The sequence below is a fragment of the Phalaenopsis equestris genome, unplaced genomic scaffold (assembly GCF_001263595.1).
Source record: "Phalaenopsis equestris unplaced genomic scaffold, ASM126359v1 Scaffold000134, whole genome shotgun sequence".
NCBI classification, from domain to species: Eukaryota; Viridiplantae; Streptophyta; class Magnoliopsida; order Asparagales; family Orchidaceae; genus Phalaenopsis; species Phalaenopsis equestris.
The window spans coordinates 2788801-2800918 of NW_018164576.1; the positions used below are offsets into that span (position 1 = coordinate 2788801).

At 34.1% G+C, this 12118-nt stretch overlaps 1 protein-coding gene across 1 annotated transcript in view; it reads left to right on the top strand.

The window, feature by feature from the left end:
* Positions 1-796: 796 nt before the first annotated feature.
* The window catches only part of LOC110021335 (14-3-3-like protein F), a 22188-nt gene continuing 10866 nt past the window's right edge, over positions 797-12118 (top strand). The window contains exons 1-2 of the mRNA XM_020719785.1: positions 797-1402; positions 1577-1699. Of these exons, the coding sequence (XP_020575444.1) occupies positions 920-1402; positions 1577-1699 (606 nt within the window). The 5' untranslated portion in view covers positions 797-919. The remainder of the gene's footprint in view (positions 1403-1576; positions 1700-12118) is intronic.

Here is a 12118-nt window from a genome sequence, read left to right on the forward strand (position 1 = left end):
CTTTGATGTTTCTATGTCTCTACTCTGCACATCTTATCTTACACAAAATATCCATCATCCTAATTGAATGCGATATGCCACCCAAACTAATTCAAAGTTCTCAACTTTTATTTTTTCTCTATTTTAATGGAGATCCAGGCGACAACAACGGAACACTAGTGAGATAGAAGATTATGCGATCACAGAGAGAGAGAGAGAGAGAGAGAGAGCACGTCCAGTTTAGACTCGTCCATTGACATAATAATTTTATATATCTTGAGGAAATCTGAATGAGGTGTTATCAAAGAGGACCTATCAATGATTAAATTATACAACATATGAGTTACAAATGATCGTCAGACCAGTTCCTTTAAAGTATAGTCCAAAGCTGGTCGACAGATTACAAAAGTCGATCGGCTAACAAGGGTCGAGTCACCGACAAATAGCTTCAGACGACCGCCCTTTGAATCCGACAGAGCCTGCCGAACCACCTCTCGTGGACCCAAGGATTGCTGGCCACAGACAGACTATTCTCAAGAAGAGCCAATTTGAAGATTTATTTATTTATTTATCCATTTACACTTGTATTTAAATTTTTATTCAAATCTTTTTAAAGCTTCAAATATGAAGAACTTCTCCATACATACACACACACACACACACACACATATATATATACACACACACACACACACACACACACACACACACACACACACACACACACACACACACACACACACACACACACACACTCGTGAGGTTTTTTTGTTAAATGTGAACATGTAAATCCCCCCCATAATTAAAAGCGTTAATCACAAAATGCAATTGGGTACATTCTTTCAGTCGTAAAATACCTTCAGTTTCTTCTCTTCAAAAAATCCCCAGCTTTTTCTCCTTTCCCGTCTCCTCATCTGTCGGGCATCTTTCTTCTCCGGCGATGGCATCCTCGGCGACGGAAGATAACTTCTACATGGCAAAGCTTGCCGAGCAGGCGGAACGCTACGAGGAGATGGTAGACTTCATGGAGAAGGTAGTCAACTCTCTCCCTGAGGGCGTCGAGCTCTCAATCGAAGAGCGCAACCTACTCTCGGTAGCCTACAAGAATGTCGTTGGCGCTCGCCGGGCTTCGTGGCGCATCGTTTCATCGATTGAGCAGAAAGAAGAAGGCCGCGGTGCGAGCGATCGCGCCGCCGCTGCCCGCGATTATCGGTCGAAGATCGAGGCCGAGCTTTCTTCGATTTGCACTGGGATCCTTCGTTTACTTGAATCGCGACTAGTTTCATCCGTCTCCAATGCGGAGTCCAAGGTTTTTTATCATAAAATGAAAGGCGATTACCATCGCTATCTCGCGGAGTTCAAGACTGGCGATGAGAGAAAGGAAGCTGCTGAGAATACGCTTTCTTCTTATAAGGCCGCCCAGGTAAGATGCTGATCGGTTAGGGTTTAGGGCATTGTCATGGATCCCTATCGCTTGCATTCGATATATTCTAGGGTTAGGGATTTGAAATACCAACTTGAAGGCTGTTAAGTCTTTTGTTGATATCAAAATTGTTTAAAATATTTAAAATTTTTTCTCACGTTATCAATCTTGCAGGAGATTGCTGCGGCAGAATTGCCCTCGACGCATCCGATCCGGCTTGGTCTCGCGTTAAATTTTTCTGTATTCTACTACGAGATATTGAATTCTCCTGAGAGGGCCTGCAACATGGCTAAGCAGGTTAGAAATGACGATCACATTTGTTTTATTTTTGAGAAGGATTTGTTAACATTCTAATGATTTTCTTGTTACCAATCATTTTTTCTTCTCAATTAATAAATTAGACTTTACTCATTTGGTTGCTTGAAGATAGAAACCATGGTTTTGAATGGCGACAAAGTTTTTTAGATTTTTTAATTTGGTTGGAAACAAATATCAAATTTTAACTGTGCAAACTCCTTTAAAATATACTAATAGTGATGATTTTATTTTTACGCTCAAAATGAATGAGAACAAAATTCTTACTTTTGAAAATGTGTTTTCTACCTACAAGCAACCGAATGAAGACAAAATCTTTACATATTAAAACATGTTTTTTCTCTACAAGCAACTGAATGAGCCTTAATGAATTTTAATATGTTCTTCTTCTCTATAGAACTTATTTTCTTCTTCTCTATAGGACAACTATTGCCATGCAATCTTGTTTGCACAACATCAACAAAATCAACAAGCCTTTATCCCACTAAGTGGGGTAGGCTAAATGAATCCTTTTTTTCCATTGTGTCCTATTAAGTGTCATATTTTCTTTTAATTCCAATAAATTAAGATCATTTTATATATAATATAGCCAAGTCTTTCTATCAGAGGATCGACGTTTAATGTGACCAAACCATCTACGACGGCTCTTTCTAAAGTTATGCAACCCAACTCTATCACGGATATATTCATTTCGCATTTTGTCTCTAAGTGTCAAGCCACTTATCCACCTAAGCATTCTCATCTCAGCAACACTTACCTTTGTTTTATGCTTCACCTTTAAAGACCAACATTCTGCGCTATAAAGAATGCAGGCCTCACCACCAGCTTATAAAATTTTCCTTTCAGTCTAAACAGTGCTTTTCTATCACACCATAGGCCCGATGCATTCCTCCACGTCAACCAACCAACTTGAATTCTACTAATAACATCTTCATTCATATCACCGTCAGTTTGAACAATGGACCCGATATATCTAAAGCATTCACACCTTTTAATGATTTGATCATCTATAATTACAACTCTGCCACTAGAGCCACTACTGGTAAAATCACATTCAATGTATTCAGTTTTAGTTCTACTCAAACGAAGGCCTTTAGTCTCCAATGTAGATCTTCATAATTCAAGTTTTTCCTGAACTCTTTCTCTAATCTTATCCATAATAAAAATATCATCAACGAAAAGTATACACTAATGTAAATCCTCTTATAAATGTCCAGTATGAGCATTAATAACTAGAGCAAAACGATATTGGGCTTAAAGTATCATCAACTATTTTTTTACAAATGCGAAGATTAAAGTAAAATATTTTATTATTATTAACGATATTAGGATCACTAATGTCGATCGTATTTTCAAAAACTTCATTAAAAGTTCATCAAAATTGCTCACCCACCTATGCTGAGTATTTTTTTCTAACAAAAATACTTTTTGATATTCATCTTTTTCTAATAAAAATACTTTTTAATATTCATCTTTAATACACTTTTACTTAAGTTAAATCTTTACTTTATTTTTGTTTTCTCTTTGTTTGCCTATTATATATATATATATATATTCCGTCTTTAGTATCTAATCTATTATAAAGATCACTAAAAACATAATTTTCAGAATCACAAATTGTTCTCTTAGACTTTCTACGGGCCATATTGTATTTTTCTCAGTTCTCGAAGCTTTTACATTTAAAATAATTTTTGTAACACAAATTATTATATTTTATCTTTTTTTTGCACAATATTATTCTACCACTAACTTTTTTTTATAGAAAATTTTCCTTTTGATTCTCCAGGTACATCTTTTGATATTTTTTAATAGTTTTGTTACTTTATCTCACATATAATTTGTTTCTTCATGAACATACAAAATCTTTAAATATTGAAGTTTACTCATGAAAAAAAAAATTATTTGTCTTTTAGGTGCTCATCTAATTCTATGACAATGACTTCTAATATTTTTTTTCTTATAACTCTTCATATTAAAATACATAATGAATAATTGATGTTGAGTATTTAAATTTCATTGAGAATGACCTTACAATATTTATATTTTTGACGATCACTTTTTGTCATAAGAAAATATTCAATTTGTGTTTTATTGGTTCTATTCTTATAAGCAATAATATGCTTATTTCTTTTCTTAAATAAAATATTCGCAACAACATAATCATTCGATAAAACAATACATAATATGATTTTACCTTCTTCATTAATCACTCAAATACTGTAGCCACCATGAATTTTTCTAAAATCTTCTACCTTTCTATCAATATGTTTATTTAAATCTCCCCCAATAAATTTTTTTTTTCAAGATGTGTCATTTGTATGAATTCTTTTAAGTGATTCCAGAATTTTTCTTTAGAACTTATATCTAAATCTACTTGAGGAGTATAAACACTTATAATATTAAAAATTTTAGTATCAACAATAATCGTAAGGACTATAATTTTATATCCAATTTTATTAATTTTTACAACAGTATCTTTCAATTTCTTATGTGTAATTACATATACACCATTTCTAATGTGACTCCTACCTGAAAGCCAAAGATTGAAACCTAAGGTATCAATCTCCCAGCCTTTTCTCCAACCCATTTAGTTTCTTGCAATCTTATTTGAACAAAAAAGAAAGAAATGTGGGCGCATTGTGGGGATTTGCTTGATGTTTATCTTGCAATTTTTACAAATTTTTTGTGATTCATAACCTTTGATACAAGTTTAAATTTGGATAGGGCTGGGATATTTTCTTAATGACCAATCATATTATTTGAAAAAAAGTATTAGTGTCTAGGAATTCTTTTTTGTAGAAAAGTGAATATATAGATAAAGATGCAACTTCTAGAGTCGAGACTTAGCGGTTGATGAGTAAGTATCCTGAGGAAATTTTTTTGATAAGTGAATATCATGGAGATTTAAAGTTTACAAATAAAGCAGTGAAATAATAGTTCGACAACAAATTATGTTGCAGGATTGTAATATTACACGGTAAATAAGCTGTCTGATAATGAAACTGTGTGTGAAAAAAGAATAAGTATTTTAAGATGATTTCATGCATAATAGGAAGGTGATGTAGAATTCTGTCTATTTCCGCGACTATTTGTGTTTCAGTGGCTTCTTGATGGCGAAGTATCATAATGCATCTGCAATTTATCTTGTCAATGACCAATAATGCCCTCCAAATTTAAACATTCTCTGTTATTTTAGCATAGTTTCCTATATTTGGGTTTTTGGTGAGATTTCCTGCTGGTTCAAGAATGTTTTCTTGACAGATTTTGCTTGATTGTCATGCGACTTCTTATGAGATTTTTGTGCTCCACTTTTATGTTTTGATAATCTATAAATTAGCTTTCTTTGTTTTGTACAAAATGAAGTAATTTTCAAATAGTTTTGTAGTTGGACATGCAACGAGTGATATTCTTGAACAAGCACAAGACTAAATATTTTATTGATAAAATTTTTTAGTGTAAATATGGGGCTGGATATTTTTTGGGTTTTCTATGAGTTTTTGAGTTCAATTAATTTTATGGGGACATTCCTCTAAATTAACGTGTTGTATTTCTTTCTGTAAAATATTCTAGTTTTGGTGTTTATGGGATGCAAATTTGAGTGTTTTTATGTGATTTTGTTCATCTCTTTGTAAGTCTACACGCTAAGATAACCTATGTCACACTTGACATATGATACTTAGGGTCTGTTCGGGGCAGCTGCAGCTTATCTAGTTTATGTTGATAATCAGTTTTTTCTGATAATCTGTTGATGACCAACTGATTCGGATAAGCTGACTGACTGTTTGGTTAGTGCGTTTTCATAACAGCTGATTCTGAGTAAATGACCAATCTGTCTCTGTTCTGGATAAGTTGTTTAGTTATTTGGTTCGTGCGTTTTGTAAACAACTGATTTGTAGATTTTTTAGTTAAATGACCAGTCTGACACAGAATTGGTATTGCTCATAATAAAACTACATTATCTACCACTGTGCTAATTTAGAAACAATTAACTCACTTCATTCTCATTTGACACTAATAGCTCATTGAAAATTTGATATTTACAAATTTATCATCTTTCTTACTGCAATCAGATAGTGGAGATAAACGTAAAAAATCATGAATTTATAGGAAATGATTCGATCGAACAGTAGCAGTCACAATCTGAACTATATTGGTTGGCTTATGTCATCTGCTATTTGCTCTCTCAAAGCTGCCATTTCCGAAGCACCTTCACCATCTGGGTGTGTGCCTCTACTGAATCAAGTTCGAGTTGTGGTATGATACGTCTCACAGTATTTCAATGCCTCAGGTGGTATCTGCAGTAAATCTTCTTTTACGACGACAAATTCTGCATCCGCTCTGGAATGATGTCGTCGAATGAAGTTGTGCAATGCTAATGTGACTACTACTATCTGGATTTGTTTTGGAAATGGATAAGTTGACATATCACGTAAAATAACTTATTTCTTCTTCCATACCTTGAATGATCTCGATGACACCGCGCAAGGATGAATGCCTTTTGTTAAATATTTCTTTCTTGCATCGTGCAACTCCGTTTGATCTTTCAAAATAAGGGATATGATATCTTGTATCCGTATATGGCTTCAATATCCCCTTTGTAAGGGGTACCCGACATCAACCAAATAGTACTTCCCTGTTTATGTTTTTCGTATTTAGCAATTTTAGAAAAAAATATGTCCAAAAGTAAAACACAATTGTCATACCTGGTGGTGGATAAGGGAAACCATATCTTCTGTTTCTAGTGACAAACTTGAAAACACGGCTGTCGTGTGCGCTACATTCCCATCTAACCATCACAAAGGTGAAACACATGTTGAAATCACACACAACCATAACATTTTGTGTTGGGGATTCGCACCGTCCGATGTATGAAGCCTTCTCTGTGCCAGCAAGACGTGCATCGACATGTGTTTCTTCTATAGCTCCGATGCAGTCCTGTGGTGCACGAAATACTCAATAAAAAAATCACATGTGTACTATTGTAGTAACTGAAATTTATATTAGGGAAGCACCTTGAAAAATGACATGTATCGAGGGTCATTTGCAACATGTGTGGGGATAGACTGGAACATTGGATCCTCTGGCTTGACTATTTCACATGCCAGGCTCACTAGCGCATTCAACCCAACTTAGAAATATCTGCTGATGGTTTCTGATGAATGTTGAAACCGTTTCATAGCTCCTCTAATGGATTCATTCTGGGATAAAATGTACAGGGTAATTGCCAACATCTCTCTAGCTGTCGTTCTTGATGAACCATGCAATCCATGAAGGGTCCGAAGTTGATTAAGCAGGTCCAGATTAAGCTTGATTAAGCAGGTCCAAAAATATTATTTTTGTCATACAGAACATGTTTGCGAGACGTGTAGGGTGATCACGTAATAACTCTCCGACTCATTTATCGCCAATATTACTCGAAGTCATGCATGAGTTTCAATCAACATATGCATTGTAGTAATAATATAACAATGTAAGGATGAGAGAAACAATGTGGTTCTGATTAATTTCTTCTTCATCCATTGAAAAAAATTGAAAAATGATAAATTTTTAAATAAACCAATAAATAATACGTGACAATGACAACGATACATATACGACATATACATGATTGAAAAAATAAAATACATAACACGATCAAAGATAACCAAATGTGCGTCCATAAGAAATAAATAGAGAAGAGTCCATCACATAAATAGTACAAAAATATGACAGTAGCAATGAAGATACAGTAAATAGCAGTCAATCATTCATGAAAGAACACTAGTAGGCAAGTCAGAATTCTGGGTCCAAAGTTGCAAAGAACTGTATGCGAATTGAGTTCTCTAGCAACTTCACATACTTTACATACATTGCTTCGTCTTCCTTAATACCAGGATATGTGTTAAGGGTCTGAACACACTCCTGAATTGTGTTGTCCTTCACCAGTTTGGACTTTATTTTACAGGTTTCAAGCAATGTCTCAATAGTACCTCTAACAAATGCAAAATTTTTTTTCTTTTTTTCAGGTCGGGGACGTTTTGTCTCACCAGTGGATTGAACATCTGTCTGGATTTGACTAAGACGTTCTTCTGAGTCACCTATATGCTCGGTCTTCATATCCTGTGCTAAGCTGGCAAAACCCTGCTCATTTGGGGAGAAAACATGAGTTTCTGTTGCTACAACGCCAGTGAACATACCATCCAACTTCTCCTCCAAAGCTGGTTCAATGCCATTCAATTTGAATTTTTTCTCCACTGGGACTGCCTATAGTAACAAGAAAAATGTATTAAATAGTCAAAACATTTCACTCTGAAAATATGTAGAAATAGTCATGTAATTACCTCTAACTTTTCTGTCCACCATTCCTTAGGTGCATCAATTGTCCGCTTTAGTGGATCTCATCCCAATCTAGTTGATTCTCTTTTGAGCTCTATCCAAAATTTCTAGTCCTCCTTTAATTGATCTCATTTGTTTTTTTTTTTGTTTCATCCGATTGTAATCTTTTCTGGTTAATTCTTTGAATTTAGTCGTGAGATTTTGCCAACCTTCTTTATTAAAATAGGTAGTTGGTCTATTTTCCAACTCGACCTTCTTCAGACATAGATCACAAAATATATTAGTGGTCTCTTTATCACATATAGCCGATGATCCGGCCTCTTTAAGTTTATTAATTTTTTACTATGATATAAACAGATAGTAAGATGGCATGTATGTAAAAAAATAAATATACCTTTGATGTAAACGAAAGACCAACTACTGATCGTAATCTCTTATGGTTAATTCTTTGAATTTAGTCATGAGATTTTGCCAATATTCTTTACTAAAATAGGTAGATGGTCTATTTCCCACTCGACCTCTCTCAGACATATATCACAAAATATAGTAGTGGTCTCTTTATCATGCATAACCGATGATCCGGCCTCTTTAGGTTTACTCATTTTTTACTGTGATATAAACGGATAGTAAGATGACATGTATGTAAAAAAATAAATATACCTTTTATGCAAACGAAAGAGGGCATGTATGTTAAAGATAAAATGCTGCCAACGTCCTACAAATTTGTGCATGTATGGTCTGTTGAAGATGGCATGTATGGTAACCATGGACAAAATAAATTAGTTATATCATTTCTAGATAAAATGATGTAATTAAAGATGGAATGCTGCCAACCCTCCTACAAACCAAAAAGTTATGAATGTATATAGGATCAAAAACAACAATGCAACCAAGAAGCTGTTTCTAGTGAGGCCTACGAATCTCGACCATCAAAAACCGAGAAGTACCAAATCTGAACTAACCAAACATATGGAGAACCTACCATATAAAAAATAGAGAAGTATCAAATCTTTCCACTTCTCCAACGCATCAATAACAACATACAACAACTAACTGATGTAAAAATGCATTTTTCTCGGTAGCTAGGCCACAACATCTTTCCAGCAAATGTAAAAATATGTAAACGACCAAGTATTTCTGGCATTAAACCGAATCAAATGTAGGAGCATATGTAAAAATAAGGTTTCTGAAAAACCTCAAAAAGGTTTCTGAAAATCTGAAAAACCTCAAAGATCTCAAGCCACAAAACCCTAAACCAGTTGCTTCTCGTTTACAAATACGTAAACGATGTTGAGTTATATGGATCTAACAGTAACCATGAACCGCAAACATGTATCACACCAGAAAGCGATGAATCGCAAAAATTATTCTCGCAGGAGAAACTACAGATCGAGGGAGGACGAGAGGGGACAGGAGAAAAGTAGACGAGGAAAGAGGAAGAAGAAGAAGAGGAAGGAGAGGAGGGAGTACGATTTTTTTTTTACCAAAATACACCTTCTTGGTAGCTATGGCACGATCGATCGAGCGAAGAACCAAGGCAAACGAGAGTAGCGAGGGCAGTGAAGGAAAATAGTATGCCCCAAACGCGATACACACCTATAGCCCGCGTTCACTGTTTAGCCTAAACAGTGAAATGCGGGTTTCAAAAAAGCATGAGAGACACACAAACCTAAATTTTTCAAAAACGCCGCCGCACTTTTAAGCTGCCCCAAACGGGCCCTTAGTGCATATAACAATATTATCTGAACATATAATATTTTGGTCAATTAACACTCATAATATAAGGTGAAATTTAAATAAGAACAGTTTGATGTTGCAAAGAATAAGAAAATATAATTGATTTTTTGATTTCTTTATTTTAAATTATAAGTTTTGGATTTATTTGATTTATTTTATAGTGCAGCTTGGATAAAATAAATTTGATTGTAGATCTTTTTGTATAGTCCCTTTTTCTATAAATAAGCTAGTTTTTTTTTCGGTAAGGGATGTTATGTCATGATTAATTCAGATTGGAGTTTCTTATGTTCTCCCTTTCGGGGATTGTCTCCTTTCAAAACTTCTACTTGCTGCTTCAACTGAATCATATTAATTCAGTTATTTTCTCAACCCAACCCCACCTTACCACATATTCTCCATTCCACATCACAACTATGATTTTTCATGCCCCCTCCTATTCAACTACATTTCTCCAACTTACTACTCTTTCATGCATTTTATCCATCATCGTCAATGATGGTGCTTACACATCTTCTATAAGATCATTTTGCCTCACCTTTTCATCTCTTTCAATGACTTCATTACTCAAAATTTTCATTCATGTAACCTTAAATTGCTCATTCTGTTAGCCACCTATTTGAACATGGCTCATCTACTTATCTGCACACCCTCTTCTGTTTTGTCATTTCAAATTTGGAGTTTCTGGAAATATGTTTTATTATGGATAAATTTTTTGATATTTTTATTTGGTTTACTTCATTAACCAGAGCTACTTTATTTTAGACTATATTAAGTTTGAATTTGAATGTTTGCTAGAATTCGATAACATTAGATTTGTTTCCATATAATCAGCATTATTTTTATAATTATATTTTTATAAGTAGGGCTTCATGGCTTGTAAAAGAATACACTGTTTTTAATGAATGAAATCATTCTATACAGAGTGTTATTTATTTTGATCCGAGTTGTATGTATGAATTGCTCTAAGTTGTTTACGAGGAGTTCTTTCTTCCTGCCTTACATCAACTTTAGTACAAAAGCAAAAGTTTGTTCTCACTTGATCTCACATTATTCTGGTGAGAGCTGGTCACACTCGTTGTTTTCCTTCATCGTTTATCTAGAGAACCATATATGATGCATCTCCCAAGTCCTAATCAGTTCTAACCTCTTCAATAACTGCAAACTGCGAAATGCCACTTCTGACTTCATGCAAATTGCAATCCACTACATTCCAAATAAAAATGAGCTGAATTGGGTTATTTCTATGGTCTTTTGTGCTGGAACTATATCTGCAAAGCTACAATATCAATGCCGTAGCGCTACTGTAGCAGAATTAAGGAAACACTTCTGGGAAAAATGTGTTCAAACCTGAAAGCATGGTGCCGCAATGTTACGAGACGGGATTTAGTTTTAAGTGGTTATTTCTACGGTCTTTTGAGTAGGATTTCACATTTTCTTGTGCAAGCAGTGGAGTGCGAGTGTTCGTGTGTCCAAAAGTGTAAAAAGGCTCAAGTATGGTGTAATGAATGAGAATTATTTTGTGATGCCTATTTAATTTTTGCTCTTGTTGATCAAAAATATGTGCTTGAAATTAAGTTTTAGAATTGTTTAGTTTAATTTATATATAATTATCCTTTAGACAATTCTTAGAGCAATTTCAGTATGATATGATTATTTTTTTGGGTCTTATCTTGTAAAAGCTTATTTTTATAAAAGATGATAACTAAGCAGTTCAGTGTGAATAATAAAATTCTTATATAAGCGAACTAGAGTGGTTTGTCACCTCCCAAAAGAGTTCTTAGGGGTGGTGGACAGCTGTCGACCGTTTTATTGTTCAACTTCACTTTCGTAGTTTGGAAACGGTGATGATTTTGTGATTTTGAAAATAATTTAAATATAAATATAACTTTTTTAAAGTAGTAATGTTTTTTAATTTTTAAAATAAGTGAGACCAAACGAGTCTCACATTTTTAAATAGTTTAGATGATTTAATACAATACTACAAGCAATACACTTATCCCGAAGAATAAATATATTACTTGTAATAGGGATTTAATCATCTAGACTAAACAATTTGTGACATCCGTTTTGATCTGCGAAATATTTTTATAAAAAAGTCCAACAAGTTCCCCTCTAACATAAAAAAAATTAAATAAGGTTTATTTTATCTGGGTTCCTGGTCCCCTATAGAGGCAAGCCCTTATAGTTAATTACATCTTAAATGATCGAAATCACTTAAGATAACTCTCGATTAAGATCAGGTGGTTTCGCTTTCAAGATTTCAAAGTTTAGGTTTTCACGATTGGACATGGGAAAATCAAATAAGAATGACTCAAAATAGGAACAATTATTTAAGGAATCCAAAGGGAA